Source organism: Squalius cephalus, assembly GCF_949319135.1.
Source record: "Squalius cephalus genome assembly, chromosome: 2".
Lineage (NCBI taxonomy): Eukaryota > Metazoa > Chordata > Actinopteri > Cypriniformes > Leuciscidae > Squalius > Squalius cephalus.
The window spans coordinates 25,510,726-25,528,422 of NC_137123.1; the positions used below are offsets into that span (position 1 = coordinate 25,510,726).

The window sequence follows — 17,697 nt, forward strand, 5'->3', positions numbered from 1 at the left end:
TGCTCAGATCAGCTCTCCAGAGCTCAGTTTTTTTCATCTGCTGTTCACACGCAGCATTTGCACCCCACCCAGATATAACTGGTGCTAATGAGCAAATGCAGCGTGGAGTCACACAAGTAGTTATTTATACACTATGCTACTGATATCACAATAAGTTCCACTGAGAGGATCTAACGAGAGAGCTTCTATGTTTAACCCAAAATAATAAAATATGTCCTCTGACCATCTCCAGCTGTTTTACAAAGCTTACTTTAGTTTTAAGGCATGAATGGTCTTATTTTAAAGCAAGTCAAGGGTGAATTGAGATGCATTGAAGATAATACAAAGAATGATTTTTTTTTTTTTTTAAATATCAGCATCGGCCGATGTGTTTGAACAAATAAAGAGATTTATTAAAGCGTGACTGTTATTTTGGGGTCAGCCCTATGTTCCCACAGCCCTATGTTCCCACGGCCCTATGTTCCCACATTTCTAAGAATTTTTTTTTTACGATTTGTCTAAACCCCAGTTACGGGTAGGTTTAGGGGTGGGATCAGGGGTAGGCCATTTGTGGGAACCTTGTCTAAACCCCAGTTACGGGTAGGTTTAGGGGTGGGATCAGGGGTAGGCCATTTGTGGGAACCTTGTCTAAACCCCAGTTACGGGTAGGTTTAGGGGTGGGGTCAGGGGTAGGCCATTTGTGGGAACATAGGGCTGTGGGAACATAGGGCTGTGGGAACATAGGCATGCTCCCGTTATTTTGACGGTTCGCCAGACTTTTATTTTGGCAGTGCTGAGAATGTCTGAGCACCCAGCGCTCTCATTCTCTTTATTTGTTTATGGTCTCGTCTCCGTTTAACAGTTCTGTCTAACATAGAACTGTTAAACAAAGAAAGTAAACTGCATTTGAAAAAAGTAGGTGTTTGCCTTTCTATTACTATATAAAAGCAGATGCTATAATACTTTCTAATTTACTATCGGCATTCAGCTAAATTTATATTATATAAAAATTTTTTTTGAATATCTAATAAACATTTATTTTCACAAACCTTGCAGACTTGGTTGAATCCAGCTGTGAGATCTTTCTGAAGTGTGCATTTGTAGCCAGCATCTACTGTGTATTCTGCGTCGGTCCATGCAAATTGAATGTGGACAGGAGTTCAGCGGTCACTTTCAACAAACTTTAAATCCTTGATTTCAAACTATGCTGCGCTATGTTGCCCACTATGTCATATTCGTGTCATTTTCACTGTGTGCCGTATGTAAAATTCTTCGTCTTTATTTGAAAAAAATATATGATTCTGAGCACACAAACTTGCCAGATTACAGAACCAAGAAGTTGCCATCTATATGTGTATGTTTTTCCAAAGTTACTTGCCACTTAGCATTTTCACTGGCCACAATTTTGACATCGATATCATGGGGAAAAACTACCATTTAGATGGTAATCTTGTAATTTGGCAGCTGGTATATTAGGCTGCTGTCACTTTAAGACCTGACGTTTTCTTTCTCAACTGTTTGTTCACTTAAAACATAACCGACTGTGTTTAAGTGAATACTCACAAAGCATTGTGACATTATTTTGTGTGTATTTGACTAAGCGCGATAAGCAGAGAAACGGAACTAAATTTAGTCTGCTTTATGTGCGTGCACTTTTTTTTTTTTTTGTTGTTGTTGTGCGTGCACTTTGAGTGTGATCACAAATCTGCAGGGATGAATAAGACGATGTGCAATCCCACGGCAAAACTCGCGCCCCGACTGTAACACCAACAATGTTCATCCGGAGTTAATGAAACGAGTGAGTGAGGGGAGGCGGGTTTGTGTGTCTAAGATAACGGCATCAGCCATCAGAAGTCAATATTGGTCGTCCTCTACAAAGTACCACAACTGCACCATGTTTTGCCATTTATTAAAAATAATTTTTAAATAGTTTATTGGTTTTATTATTATCATGTATCATGGTAATACTTGGTGTACTTTATTTTAGTTATGCAATATCATTGAATATAAAATTTATTATGTGAATCATGGTACAGTGGTGTTCTTTATTAATATTATTTATTATGTTAATCATGGTAATACCGTAGTGTTTATTTTAATTATTCAGTATCGTTGTATGTATGTGTATATATGTAAATATATTTATAATATTATTGATTTATTGACTTCTTTTTTTTTTTTTTACCTGTAGCATAGCATTTTAAGTATCTTGAAGCTCCATGGTCTCGTATCTAAGGGGCATCATGGTACTTCAATTGTTATGATTCAATATCCTGGTATATCTGAAAGTACCATAATATTACTATTTATTTATTTGGACTATTTTAATTTGGTTTTAATCAACTTGTATACTTGAAGTACTATATAAATACATGATCCCATCACTGACTGTACCATGGTACTGTTGCTGTCCTAGTTAGGTTTTTTTTGTGCTTAAGGAAAACCAACAACTCTGAGTTTGTTTTCAGTTGTCAGACAGTGAAATGTCCTCCAGAAAGGACAGCACAGTAGAAAGAGCATTTACGGCTTTCATTTATCTGCAGTACGTTTCCGTGGAGCCACTTTTGATTTGAATAGGCCGTGGCTCATTCCTTGTTGTGTCTGCACTCGTCTATTTGCCTCCACACGATCTCTTCTCACACAGCATCTGAATCACTCTCCTATATGCGAGCTTGAAACCGGTTTGGTTTCCTCTGTGTTGTCGCTCAGAGGTGGCAGCGTGATCACGCCTGCGTCTGAAGCGCATTGTTAGCACCTGTCTTGCTCGCGCTCTTTTCTCAGTTTTTACTTTTCTGTCTGTCATGTTCTCTCTATCTCACATTTCTTTTGTGTCTCTCCCTGTTACTGTTTCTTGATTTAGCTTGGCGCATGGGTCACATGATGCACACCACTTTAAGCTATGTGTTTGTGTCTGTTTGACTGCGTGGAGCGCATGTTTCTTTTCTTTTTTTTAGGACACTTATGGAGTGCGTAAGGCGCTCGATCTCATGACGAGAGTGTGTAACCCCTGTCCTCTTTCTCTCAGTGTGTATGGAGCAGTGTGAGAATGCAGCATCTCTCCTGGCCTCCGTGCGAGAGCAGGAGATGCAGTTTGAGCGTCTGACTCGAGCTCTGGAGGAGGAGAGGAGGAGCGTGGGGCCCTCCGGTACCCTACCCCGCCCCCTCCCCACCCTGCAGGTAACGCCCTCCCAGCCAATCACGCAGCAGCAGGGTTCCCGCATCATCACCCTGCAATATCTCACCCATGCCGCATCACTCTGCACCAATGTGTCCTAGTTGGCACCTCAAGGAGCATGACGATTAACCCATCCTTCACTGTTGCGTTCAGTGTCACCAGAACCCACCATTTGCATCCTTTCCTCTTGTCATCATTCGCCGCCCATCCTTTGCCCTCTGCATCATTCTGCAGTTAATGGCGTGTGTGGCATCACAGAACGCTCTGAAGCCTTACTTAGTAAAGCCATGTTTCCCTTGCATGTTGTTTCTTCATGTCCCCAATTTGTCTCTCACCACATCATTGAATGTCAACCCTGTAGGTTCTCACAAAACGCATGTCTGTACATCGCACATGTGTCATTAACCTTGTCTGTTTGACTTAGCGGAATGAATGTTCTTCAACGAAGAGGAATTTCTCTCCCGTTTGCTCACTGTCCTCATGATGAATGTCTCCCTTATCACAGAAACTTTCTCAACACCCAAACCCCTTTCCGCTGATGTCTGTGAGCGGAGAGATAACAAACCGGTTTAGTAAGATGAGTCTCCCTTGTGTGTAGAGGATTTCAGAAAGCTCCATCTTTCGGTGGAATTGCTCAACGTGAACACGTCAAGTATCGTCTTAATCTCAGCTTTCTCAGTTTACTTCGCTGTAGACTAGAGGACTTCTTGGATTGGTTGCATGATCTTAAACACGCCCCCTCCTTTAAGGGCGTCGACTGTGCGCAAGTGAGTTGAAACTCTGAAAGTTTCATTCACAGCTAGATAGTTGCATACACAACTTTTGTTTCTCTTGGCTCTCAGATACATCAGATTAAGACAACATCTCACAAAATTGGAAGGAATACTTCACCTAAAAATGAACAATTTCATTTATGCACCATTTTATTTTTATTTATATATTCATTTAATTAGCTTTTTTATATTTTCATTTTAGTTTTAATTGTCATTTTTAGCATCAATGATGTCAGTTTAAGTAACGTTAGTTCTTGAACTTATTTCAATTAGTTGCCAACATTATCTAATATATGTTTTTAATGTAATTTATATTTTTACTGTATTATTTACAGAAACTCAATTTTAATAGTTTTAGCTAGAAGTAACGACACTAGTTTCAAATCTATTACTGTCTTACTGTCTATTATGGGGAACATGACAATACTTTGCAAAATGTCTAGGCTGCGCTTTATTATTAAATAATAAATGGGTCAAAAATTCATATAAAGCTGCAGTCCAAACTTTCATTCTTAGTCTTTCTACACTCGTTCTGTCATAGCTCTCAGATGTCACTTGCATTCGTGTACATTTTAAATACGGAGCAGAAGAACCATTGACGTCAATCTTGGCGCAACACATCTTGATGCTCCACATTTGAATTCAACATGCTCCACACAAATGCGAATGATATTTGTGAATTGCATCAGTTTAAAGCAACTGGGTAAATAACACCGTATTTATTTTTGGTAGAACTATTCCTTCAGGAAAAAAAAAATTCTCATTCTCACACACACAGACACAGACACAAAGATAAGAAGTTGTTCAGCAGTGTTTGGAATTCCACCATCTTCTGTATATACCCTCTCTGTTGACATAGTTGTATAGATATTATGTTATGTTTCTACCTGCTGTGACAGATTCCCACAAGCCCGACTGCAAGCTAGGATTACAGTCTACTTTCACGGCTCCCTCTGTGGAGTGGGAATAGTATAGCAGCCCACTTCCCCAGGTTTACGCGTAGAGAAGTTGTGCTTTAAGTGTGAATGTGAATGGTGTTGCATGCCATTGTTGTGTACAAGCATGAGTAATATTATCCGGTAGCGGTCAACCCCCCCATCTCATTCCTGGCGTTCGTTCATCCATGTATTCATCATTCATTTCCGCAACCCTGTCATGTTTCTCTTGTGCAATGGTCTCGTTAACTTAAGTTGTTTTTTTAGTGTCTTCAGTGTTTATCCTTTGCATGGACATTCATAAGGTCATGTTTTTTCATATGCTGTTGTATTTACTCGAGGTCCTGCTATAATCTGTGGTCGTTCTGAATGTTTAGCATTGTTCACCGCCTTGGTCATTGGCCACTTTCACGCCTTCCTCATCTATTTTACATGCATGTTTTTGTATCTGTCATCATTTCTCTCTCTGTTTCTCTAGAACGGCCGTGTCACTGGTGATGCAGAGTTAGAACGTCTCAAATTAAACGAGGGATACATAAACGGGACTCAGGTTAGTGTGGGGTGTGAATGAACACAATGAACTGTTTTTCTGTATATTTCAGTTCTGCAAGATGACGATTATTATATTTTAAAATCAAAATTAAATTATTATTAATTATAAATTACATAGTTTTAAAATCTTAATAATGAAATTATTTATTTATTATGGTTTTAATATTGTATTAATTTAAAATATAACTATTGTTGTGGTTATTTTTTTCTTACCCTGCCACAAATTTTATAAAATGGGTAATTTTTGCAAACATGATTTTGTATGTGTCAGGAAAATAAACACATTTAACACTTTTGTTAAAGTTTTATATTGAATCGTTACATAGCATAAAAACGATGAATGTACCGATACCCGGCAAACCGTAATCACATGACGTTTTCCTGTAATAATATAGAAAACCACGTTATACATAAATCACATAAGTTCATGTTTTTGCTTAGGCCACATATAAGATTTAGATGTAATCCAATTGACGTGTGTACGGAGTAAGCGATCAGCAATGAAGCACGTGTAACAGAACTATTTTTGGTAGAACTATTCCTTCAGGGGGGAAAAAACACTCTCTCACTCTCTCACTCACTCTCTTTCTCTCACTCACTCACTCACTCACTCACTCTCTCACTCTCTTTCTCTCACTCCCTCCTTACAGTCAAGTAATGGTTGCATCGTTTTACTTTCTATAAGTCAGGTCTCTCTCTCTTTCCCTCACTCACTCACTCACTGTCAAGTAATAGTTGCATCGTTTTACTTTCTATTTTGAGACATCCAACCAAACTTGCAATGTTTGTGAAAAAGGGATGTGCGCTCAACACGCACATATCTCTGTTTGTTCTGTTGACAGAACACTACACATGCTGTGTGGTTTTGTTTTTCGGTATCGGAGCATTTTTATGAGTACGAGTACATGAGAGCAGCATTCCTAATAAAAACAGATTAACAATGAACTGGATGTAGTGTCAACACAGCACTGGTCCCAGGCCATCCTTTTTGTGGAATCCTGGGTGTTTACACTTAATTATTTTGCTTCTGTACTAACTTGCTATCGTGGTCATTGACATACACCTGTGATTGTGCCAGATGGTGTTTGTGTGACACTTCCTATTCTTAGCTTATGCTCACTATTGTTCTTTGTTTGTGCGCTTGTTCTACAGTACAGGATGTTGGACCCTGGTCATATTGTTGAGTCGGTCACAGTCGAGGACCCCCATGAAGCGATGCCTATTATTTCTGTTGAAACTAATGATGATGGAACCACACGTCGCACTGAGACCACAGTAAGTTTGCTGTAGCCGTACAATATCATTTAACTGGTGACATTCTGTCTAGTATGGCCTCATGTTTTTCAAGTTGGAAAGATAATTTTCACTTTCTCTTATCAGGTAAAGAAGGTCACAAAGACAACCACCACACGAACAGTCATTCCCTCAGTTTCCGACACACTTTCCCTGGATGGCACTGGTTCAGTCACTGGGATACCCGGTTATAATACCCCAATGGACCGTGTGTACAGGCCACCGGCTGGCCCCATGGACTACCCCACCTCTACTGTCCCCCGTAACTACCACTATGGACCTCCAGGTGGCTATGATGATTATCGCAGTGGCCCTCCTCCTGACGCCTACACCAGCCTCAGTCGAGGGACACGCATGGATGACCGCTACAGGTCTGTGCCTTTCAAGTCAGCATATTAGAACGATTTCTGAAGGATCATGTGACACTGAAGACTGGAGAAAGTTAAAGTTTGCCTTGATAGAAATAAATTACTTTTTAAAAGATATAAAAATTGTAACTTATTGCACTATATTCAAGTTTTTACTGCATCTTTGATCAAATCAATGCAGCCTTGCTGAGCATAAGAGACCTCTTTCAAATACACTAAAAAAAATTCTCACTTTTGACCAGTAGTGAAGATTTACAAATGAAAAATTATTTTTCTTTAGGCCTGTGGATGGCTACAGGACGCTTGACTCCGCCTACCGCACACACAGCCGGCCGCAGTTGGACCCGTACTCGGCCCAGCCCCAGGTAGGGCGTATGGGCAGTGCTTTAGAGATCTCTGGCATGCAGCGCTTTGTCCCAGAGCCCTACGGCCTGGAGGATGATCAGAGGAGCCTGGGGTATGATGAACCCGATTACGGCATGGGGCCGGCCATGCATTACAGCACAATGCCCCGGCTGGCACATCCACACCATGCACCACCTCCACGCCGGACAGGGTTAGTGTGTTCTGTTAAACATTAAGCAAATTTGGACAATTTATTAAGGTGGGGGAAAAAATCACTTAATGTGCTGCTGCTTGTTTTGCGTAGGTCATATGAGGGCACACTGGATGGTGATATGAGTGGAGCTGGTGATATGTATTATTGGGCAGGAGGAGCTCCACTGGCTCAGGGAGAGAGAGGCAGCATGGCATCATTGGATAGCACTCTTCGTAAAGGCCCCGCCCCTACAGCATGGAGACAACCTGAACTTCCTGAAGTCATCGCTATGCTCAACTACCGCCTGGACCCTGTCAAAAGCAATGCTGCAGCTTACTTGCAACATCTCACTTTTAAGAATGATAAGGTTAGTACACACTTACACAGGACGCTAGTCACTATATGTTGGGTAGCCCCGCCTACATAGCAGTGATTCATCACCTAGTGCTGGGGTTTGGCACCGATGGCGAAGTCACTCATGGTGTAGCACACAAGTTCCATGCGCTTAGTCTTCTCTGCCTATCTTTGCAGGTGAAGTCAGATGTAAGACGACTGAAGGGGATCCCTGCCCTTGTGTCCATGCTGGATAACCCAAAGAAGGAGGTCCATTACGCGGCATGCGGAGCTCTCAAGAACATCTCATACGGACGAGATCCAGATAACAAGATAGCCATCAAGAACTGCGATGGAATTCCCGCACTGGTGCGGCTACTGAGGAAGACGAGAGATCAGGACCTTACCGACACTATAACAGGTACATATACTCCTTAGCGCTGGAAATCAAGGTTTTATAATTTTACAGAAGATTTATATTTCAAACATGTGGTTCTTTTGAGCTTTCTATTCAAAGAATCCTGAAAAAAGTATCAAGTGATAATCCAAATCAGCATATTGGAATGGTTTCTGAAGGATCACTGAAAACTAATAGCTGCTGAAAATTCAGCTTTACCAAAACAGTTATTTTAAATTGGAATAATATGTTTTACACTATTAATCTTTTATATTTTTAATCAAATAAATGCACATAAAGAGACTTCTTTCAAAACATATAAAAAGTCATGTCCTTTTGAAATTTCCATTTCATGCCAACGTTAACCTTTTTGTGATTCAAACACAAGTGGTCAGACAAGATGGATTGTTGTAACCGATGGCTCGTCCTCTGACAGGCACGCTGTGGAACCTGTCGTCTCATGACTCTGTAAAGATGGAGATCGTGGACCACGCGCTGCACGCCTTGTCCGATGAGGTGATGGTTCCGCACTCGGGCTGGGAGAGGGGGAACGAAGGTGGAGAGGAGAGCTGCAAACCCAGACACCTGGAGTGGGAGACTGCGCTCACCAACACCACCGGCTGCTTAAGGTACACAACGTTAATGCATGTTTCGCTTTCACAAAGCAACATTTCTTATTTCATGTGCGAGTCAACTGTCCTCACGTTGGTCAGAGTGCACCTGTTCATGTTCTGGGATAGAGGTCATATGTCAGGATGACAACAGTTCCATGGGCTTATTGTGGCTTTCTTTGTACTTGTCGTTAATTTAGTTTATCGTTTTTGTGCACGAATCAAGGCTTCGCCTGTATTTTTGTGCTTTAGACAGTTCTGAAATATGTTTGTCCGACCAAACTTCATCTTTGCTCCAGGTTAACCCACGATTTATTTTGAGAGGCCTTCGCAAAGCAAACACTGCCGCTTTTCGTGCATTGCTCTTATACATTGTGATACAGCCTGGTTCATTGGTCCGTGGGTTGGATTGCTTTCTCGCCACAAGTGAACCGCTTCAGAGTTCAAGTTGGCAGAGACCACCTTGTCCAAGTTACCTCGTATCGTTTTTTTTTTTGTTTTGTTTTTTTTGGTTTTAAATCCAATCACTATTGCAGTGTTCATGTATACGCTTAAAAGAACCATTCTAAGGGAGAAATCACTAGTTTCCTTAGAGCCAGGTGTGAAAATGCCCTTAATCAGCCTGGGAATCAAACGCATGACTTTGGTGATGCAGTTAAGCCACGGGAACACCGAGAGATGGGCGGAGGAAAGGATTAGGATGTGTTGGAAGGGACAGTTTCATGATTCAGATTAATGAAAGCCTTTATAGGGGGGAGGGGTGTGCCTCAGTGCTGCTAAAGAATTCCTGTCAAGAAAAGTTGTGTGTGAGGAAGCTGCATTTTGATGTGGAAGAAAGACAGGAAGTGCAAAGGAAATGCTCTTGAATTGTGTGTGAGAGCAAGAACCTCTAAGGCTGTGAAAGAACCAGGACAAAGTTTGGACAAAAGAGAGAAATGTGATCTTTGAATCCACTTATTTCCCTTGAGTGCTTCTCTTTGAAAGTGTCCCTCGTTTCTCCCACTCGCCTATTAGGCTTTTAGAAAGAGCTCCGTTCAGTCGGAGGAGTGGTTTTACACCGTGATTACATTTAAGTAGAGCTAACAGTGTCTTGCCTTTAACCCTCGCTTTCTCTTTCATTGGTCAACTTTCCTGATGCCATCTGTGTACTCTTGGTTAATATGTTTTAGGTGATGACCTGAAGCTAAAAGTTTCTGTGCATGCCAATCATTGCTAAACATTAAACAGGCAGTGTCCTAATTAGTTGCATGACGTTTCGCTCTCAGGAATGTGAGCTCGGAGCGGAGCGAGGCCAGGAGGAAGCTGAGGGAGTGCTCTGGACTGGTCGACTCTCTCATGTACATCGTCCAGTCACAGATCAACTGTAAAGATGTGGACAACAAGGTAACAACTGAACTGTGACTTTAAGTTTTGAGAATTGCACTTTCACTGCTCTTTTATGACAGGACAAGCATGTTTCCAGGAAGAGCAAAGAGGGAAGAAAGCATTGCTGGTCGTTTTTATTATTACACACTGCAATTTTTAGCTGTCAAGACAGTTTGAACAGTAAATTTGTAAACGTTAACCTGCCCATTTATACAGGACTAGTTAAAGTATTAGTATTTTAAAAATAAATGAATAACTTTAAACCAATGTTGTACAATTATATACCACCAATCAAATGTTTGGGGACAGTGATTTATTTTTTTATTAATACTTTTATTTAGCAAGAGAGAATTACTCAAGTGGCATTTAAGGGTTCATATGAAGCTTTTTTTAAAAAGTTCATTATTTTGATTATTGGGTGTAGTAGAATAGGTTTACATACTGTATATTATCGAGTCTCCTCTATTCCCAGTCTATCAGAAACGTGTGGATTCTAAAGCTCTGAGTGCTCTGATTGGCCTGCAGACCCAGTGCATTGTGATTGGCCAAACATCTCAAGCGTGTGTCGGAAATGTAACTCCCCTAAACATAATCGCGAGCTTCAGCTACCAAGGATTCTAAAATAATAGTAAATAATAATGCCGTCAGTTTTACCATATCAGTTCGAGCCCAAGTCAGATTGCGAAAATGCAGATGATCAAGCCGATCATTCGGAACCTACTTTGCAAGCCCGACAACACTTCAATTCACCGAAACCACACCCTCTTTCTTTGCGTTTGCCTTTGCCTTTAGGTGGGAATTATTCTAATATTTTACATTGGACTTTGATCCAGACCTGTCTAAAACACCTCGATCCATGTTCTCTGTTAAATCTCTTTGTGGAAGACGGAGCTTTGAAACTTTGCAGATCGTATATGCACAGATACATTACACGCTAAATGAAAACATTACAAAGCATTAATGACCCCTTTAAATATTTATAATGTTACACAAGATTTCCATTTCAAATAAATGCTGTTCTTTCAACATTGTTTTCAACATTGATAATAAGAAATGTTTCTTGAGCAGCAAATCTGCATAATAAAATGATTTCTGAAGGATCATGTGACACTGAAGACTGGAGTAATGATGCTGAAAATTCAGTTTTACCATCACAGGAATAAATTGCATATATTAACCTATATAGTACATATATTAAAATAGTTGTTTTAAGTTAGAATAATGTTTCACTGTGTTTTTGATCAAATAAATGTAGCCTTGTTGAGCATAAGAGACTTCTTAAAAAAAAACTTAGTTTAGGTAGTTTTGGTTTCACAGACAGGATTTAAACAGGATTAAGCCTTCGTTCAATTAGAACATTTAAGTAGCTTTTATAAACGTGCCTTAGAAAAACACATTACTTGTGTGCATCTTGAGACAAAACAATGGCACTGACATATTTTAAGATCTGTAACTTGCTTTCAGTTGAAACGTCTCAAACATGCATTTTAGTCTGGGACTAGCTTAAGCCTTGTCTGTGAAACCAGGAGTTAGTGGATCATTGAGTGGAATAAGAATCTGCAAATTCTGAATATTACTATATAGTTAGTAGGATCAGCCTTTTCTTTGGTTTTCAACAGTTTTATAAAAACATTTCTAGTTATCCTGCTTCAATCTCTAACAAATTATCTATTATTTGATCGTGTTTGTTGTGTCTGTGTGCAGCTGATTGAGAACAGTGTGTGTCTGCTGAGGAATCTGTCCTATCAAGTGCATCGGGAGATACCAGGCTCTGAGCGCTATCAGGAGATGACTCTTGTCAATCAAGGCCCCGCCTCTTCCCAAAAGGGCGGCTGCTTCAGCTCCCGAAAGGGCAAAGGTGCGCCTCCGATTCATTTAAAGAAAAACACAGGCACTAGCTGTGGGGCGTAACCAATTAAAATAAGTTAACTTGCTATCTTTACATTCCAGTACACAATCTCTGTGTCGTGTAAACAAAGCCAAGAGGCCGTGCCTATTCCTAGTCTTTAAATCATAGTACACACTTAGAAGTCTGTTAAGCCTGTTTGATTTGTGTCAGATCATATAGAAGTTTGTTTGCACACGGAGGACATGAAGCATGCATGAATTGTGTGGTGTGCCTTGTTTGTGGGTTTGTTGCTAAATAATTCAATGGTGGCTGGGGCACTACTGCAAATTTTTTTATGCCAAAACTTTCCTCATTTTCTTCTGTATCTGTCTCTTCTGCTCTCATTCCGTACATCCTTTTATCCTGTAACAGACGAGTGGTTTTCCAAAGGTAAGCTTTTCTCTCTTTTTACTTTTTTCTTTATTTTCTTTTTCTTTTTTTTTTTTAAGTAAAGGCTTCGCTTTGCTATTATGGGAATCACTTGCATTTCACCTTATTGTAACCCATTATTAACCCTGTTATAAGTCAAAGTTCAGAAATTGGATCTGAAACGGGAAATGTTTTATGAGAAACTAATTTATTTCTCATCCTGTTTCACATTCGTTTTATGAGCTGCACTGCTTTTGTAAAGTAAGAAGGCCTATTAAGGGGACCAGTCACACAAACAAGGTTTTTATCGATCGGAAGGAAATGGATGTATTTTGACATTGGACACTATCACTCCGTTTTAAAACCTAGTGAGATACACTACTGCCTATATAGGCTGCTGCCTTCTAAGGTATCATCCAAACCATTCACGGAACAGTTTTTACCACAAATATACAAATTAGCTGGCTATTCTAGAAAACTGGGAAAGGAGGGACGAGATCCCAAAACGAAATGTTTTCTGGAATCTGATTTTTGTTTCTTAATTGTTTGACTGGCCCTTTAAAATGCTTGCTGCATTTTATAACATTTCATTAGTAACCACCAGAGGGTGCCAGAGCTCAACATTTCCAATAAGTCCACTCCTTACACACCTTCACTTTTAATGTTTAATCATGTAGACATTTTAAAAGACAATTGTCTGATTCTTTTAAACGTGCACATTGTCACTTTGGCATATACTACTGTGAAAACTGAGCCGTCTGCATCAAGTCATTTAATCATTACACAACTTGGGGTTTTCCCTCAGGGAATAAATGTAACCTTTGTCAGAACTGTCTCTAATAAACTCTTTGTCTAAAGAAAATCCCCTTTTTAAATCTTTGAAGACAGACTTTTGCTTCTGAATTGTCATAAATTACATCACTGTCATTGAATGACAGATTAGATCTGTCACTTCATCTCGATCTCGCTTGTTTCTCATGCCATCTGCTTTGTTCAGGAAAAAAAGAGGATGATGGAACTTCAGATATGATTGACATTCCAAAGAGAAGCTCACCAGCCAAAGGTACAATGACAGTTTAGTCTTGTTAGTAGTTATAGTAATAGATGAAATAATGTAGTAATTGTGGTGTTTGGTAGGTTATGAATTGCTGTTCCAGCCAGAGGTTGTGCGCGTGTACACTTCTCTTCTGAAAGAGAGTAAGAACCCATCGGTTCTGGAAGCCGCCGCGGGAGCCGTGCAGAACCTGTGTGCAGGCCGTTGGACTGTGAGTACACACAATAATGCTGACATTTCAGAACTTGCATACTGCAACTTTCAGGGCTTAAAATAAACTTTTCCTTCCCAAAAAAAGCAGTTATGAAACAAAAAACTTATATTAGGGCTGTCAAGTGATTACAATTTTCTTTATCTAATTAATCGCCACAGGTAATTAATCTAATCGCACATCAAATTTGACTGAGAAATTACCCCCAAAAGATAGTTATTATAGTGTTAAATGAGAAAAGCATCAAATAGACATTACAAAAAGTAGGTTTAGAAAAATAAAATATATTTGGATTCAACATAGAATTTATTACTCAAACTTTTAGGCTTCAATGACCATGTGGCCATGGAATTTTCATTTCTGGGTTATTATTAATATGGAAATGTGGAATATGAATTATTATTTTAATTAAATGAAATTAAAGGATATTCTAAATAAGAAACTAAAACTGCCTGTAGGTGGCGGTAAATGTCTAAATGAGTAAGTCATGAGTCATTCGTTTATTCATTTGATTCATTCAAACAGCTGATTCATTCAGGAATGAAGTAAATGCTCTCTTTATAAATGGGCCATTGAATCATTGGTTCACCCGATTTATTCGCTCAATGCGGATCGTTTAGAAATGAAACAGCGCTGTGTGTTGCTCGGAGACGCACAACAGTTCTGTTCTGGCTTTATAGGTAATATTTTCCTTTGGCAAAATTAAGCAAAAGCAAACAATATTGTCTAAAATATAACACAATGTTAACTTCTTACTTATTGAACTGTTGTATAAAATCAATATCACATTTGCATTTTCACATTTATTTGGGACAAAGATAGCACGTGTGATATTGCGTTCATTACTGTTGCTTAACTATCACCATGAGGCATTTTTGCCCTGATATCTTGAATTTTAGGGGTATTCCAACTGCATTCTCTAGGCTCCATCACGCAGTGAGATGTTGCCCTGCTTCATGTTCGTTACTAATCAACTTTTTGAAATCTAACCTTAATATTAATCAGAAGAATCAATGATTTTTTTTCCATAATCGAGCAGCCCTAGTCAATCACCATTTATTCATTAATATTTGTTTGATTAGCTCCATGACGAGTGGAATAATTTCATAATTTGATCTCTGTCCTTATTTTTGTCAGTATGGGCGATACATTAGAGCAACGATGAGACAGGAACATGGCCTGCCGATGATGACGGAGCTGTTGTCTCATGGGAACGACCGTGTGGTCCGAGCCATGTCTGGAGCTCTGAGGAACCTGGCCATTGACGCTCGCAACCGTGAGCTGTTAGGTGTGTGAGCCAATAATACCTGTTTGTTTGTGCTAGACGTTTTATTTGTGTCCATTCAGTGTTATTACCATCAAATTTGCCATATTTGTACAGTCTCAATAAATGAATCTTCCTCTCTCTGTGTAGGGAAGCATTCAGTGCCTAACTTGGTGGCCAATCTGCCAGGCAGTGGTCAGAGTCAGCCTGTGCGCGGGCTCTCGGAGGAGACGGTGGTGTCTGTTCTCAGCACTATGACGGAAGTGATCGGCTCCAGCGTGGATGCGGCCAAATCCCTGCGCAGCTCCCAGGGTATCGAGAGACTGGTGCTCATCAACAAAGACAGGTGTGTGTGTGTATCCATTTTTGTGTTAATTGGCTGGTCACATTGGAGGAACCTGGAAAAGGAAGTTTTTTTTTTTTTAAACTGCAAATGCTTTTTTTATGAGCCGTAGTTATAGTGTTTCACAATCGGTATTTTCCCCATATAGCAACCGTTCAGATCGAGAGGTACGTGGCGCTGGGCAGGTCCTGCAGATCGTGTGGGGCTTCAAAGAGCTCCGCCGCACGCTGGAGAAGGACGGCTGGAAGAAAACAGACTTCATGGTCACCCTCAACCCTCCTAACAACACCCGTAGCAACGGGGGATACGAGGACAGCACCCTGCCGCTAATAGACAGGGGTAAGAACACAACATATTCCTGCTGAATGGCTTTTAATGCGTTTATCAGTCGAATGGACATGCAGGATGGACTTTGTGTCTCTGATCTGACTGTGTTTGGGTCTCTTTGTTAGGGGGCAAACAGGACCGAGACATGATTCCACTTAATGACATGGGACCAGGTAAAATGCACATACTTTATGCAAATGCTCAAGGTCTAAAATTAGCTTTTAGACACATTTGCCAGTTGAGTTTTTGTAATGTATCTGCTTGAATTTGCACTTCAAAATTAAATACATTACTATATTATAACATGGCAAGAATTTATTTATATATATATATATATATATATATATATATATATATATATATATATATGTATGTATGTGTGTGTGTGTGTGTGTGTATATACATACATACATACATGCATAGAAAAAGCATTTATTTGTAAAAGTAAATATTTTGTAACATTATAAATGTCCATCTCTTTACTTTTACTTTTGAACAATTTAATGCATGCTTGTTGAATAAAAGTATCACTTTCCTGCAAAAAATAAAACTTAGTGCAAAATGCATGGTTGGGGGGAAATTGTTTACACTTCATATATACGAAATACAGTATTTGTGTATATATGCATGTATATGAAATGTGTGTGTGTGTGTATATATATATATATATATATATATGTATGTGTATATGTATATGTATATATATGTATATATATGTGTATATATATATATATATATATATATATATATATATATATATATATATATATATATATATATATATATATATATATATATATATATATATACATACATACATATATATACATGCATACACATTTGCACTGGAAAATCTGGAATTTACTACAATCTCTATGCAATCGCTATGCTGTGATTCACTAAGTGTGAGAGATCAGTTACAAATGATCAATTTTGTCTGTGGCTCCAGACGCTTATTCTACGATAGACCAGAGAGGACGGAGAAACACTTTAGACGACACTTTGGATCGCTCTGACAGAGACGCACCTCAGGTAACGCAAACCTTCAAAGGGAAACGTCCACCCTTGTGCAGTTACACACAACAAACAAACTTGTGTTCTCACTAACTTCCTTGCACACCAGACATCATAAAACCCACACACTACTCAAGCTGAAACTTGTTAACCTACTGTAATTTCACTAATAGTACTCAGAGGGGTTCTCACCTCAACTAACTCTCTCACACTCCCCTCTCCTCCTATTATCACTCACCTCTTCTTCGATGCCTTTCTCTTATCCTGGTTCAATCTCTCTTTCTCTTTGACTCTCAGGGAGGAATGTATGGGGAGAGACGGGGCTCTTTGCCTCTGTTGGACTCTTATGATGGTTAGGCTACTCCCCTCCCCCCACTCAGTGCATGAGCACGCATGGTATGTGTGTCCACCTTCTGCATGGGCTTCATGTGTACATTTAAGTGTATGTGCGCCGCTCTGTGTATTTGTGGTTCTAACCCTCATTAACAGTATTTTGTTATTCTGTGCTCCAGTGGAAATGGGTTTACTAATTTCCAGTGTTGGGGAAGCTTTCTTTGAAACTAGCTTTCTAACTGCAAGCTACTCCAAATTTACAGTAGTTGAATTACAGTCTAGCTACAGGGACTGAAAAGTAGTTAGGAATACAATCTGCTGACAAACTTATCTTTTTTCATTTATTTTATGATTTAATTTTTTACAGTTAGAGCTATATTTATCAGGTGCAAAAACAAGGATCTCAAATAGGAAGACATTTAAGTTTAAACATTTACAAAAACACTCAAACACAAGTCAATATTTCACTGCAAGAAGACAATGTAAAATGGATAATTATATTTTAATTTATGCATGCTTATAATTTAATATGCGTGTATGTGTATATATATATATATATATATATATATATATAT

General features: G+C 39.3%; 1 protein-coding gene across 15 annotated transcripts in view; it reads left to right on the forward strand.

Moving 5' to 3' along the window:
• Positions 1 to 17,697, forward strand: part of ctnnd1 (catenin (cadherin-associated protein), delta 1) — a 30,909-nt gene that overhangs the window by 11,694 nt on the left and 1,518 nt on the right. For 2 of the 15 annotated variants that reach the window (XM_079897268.1, XM_079897261.1), the window contains exons 2-20: positions 3,005 to 3,156; positions 5,341 to 5,412; positions 6,567 to 6,689; positions 6,795 to 7,078; positions 7,356 to 7,631; positions 7,725 to 7,980; positions 8,145 to 8,367; positions 8,780 to 8,972; positions 10,220 to 10,337; positions 12,024 to 12,177; positions 12,580 to 12,597; positions 13,574 to 13,639; positions 13,714 to 13,841; positions 14,979 to 15,129; positions 15,256 to 15,451; positions 15,597 to 15,787; positions 15,901 to 15,948; positions 16,725 to 16,807; positions 17,087 to 17,141. In XM_079897268.1, coding sequence (XP_079753394.1) covers positions 3,010 to 3,156; positions 5,341 to 5,412; positions 6,567 to 6,689; positions 6,795 to 7,078; positions 7,356 to 7,631; positions 7,725 to 7,980; positions 8,145 to 8,367; positions 8,780 to 8,972; positions 10,220 to 10,337; positions 12,024 to 12,177; positions 12,580 to 12,597; positions 13,574 to 13,639; positions 13,714 to 13,841; positions 14,979 to 15,129; positions 15,256 to 15,451; positions 15,597 to 15,787; positions 15,901 to 15,948; positions 16,725 to 16,807; positions 17,087 to 17,141 — 2,782 coding nt within the window. In that variant the 5' untranslated portion in view covers positions 3,005 to 3,009. Of the gene's footprint in view, positions 1 to 3,004; positions 3,157 to 5,340; positions 5,413 to 6,566; positions 6,690 to 6,794; positions 7,079 to 7,355; positions 7,632 to 7,724; positions 7,981 to 8,144; positions 8,368 to 8,779; positions 8,973 to 10,219; positions 10,338 to 12,023; positions 12,178 to 12,579; positions 12,598 to 13,573; positions 13,640 to 13,713; positions 13,842 to 14,978; positions 15,130 to 15,255; positions 15,452 to 15,596; positions 15,788 to 15,900; positions 15,949 to 16,724; positions 16,808 to 17,086; positions 17,186 to 17,697 lie in introns of those variants that run through there. The other 13 variants (XM_079897271.1, XM_079897270.1, XM_079897273.1 and 10 more) reach the window with 8 other exon arrangements.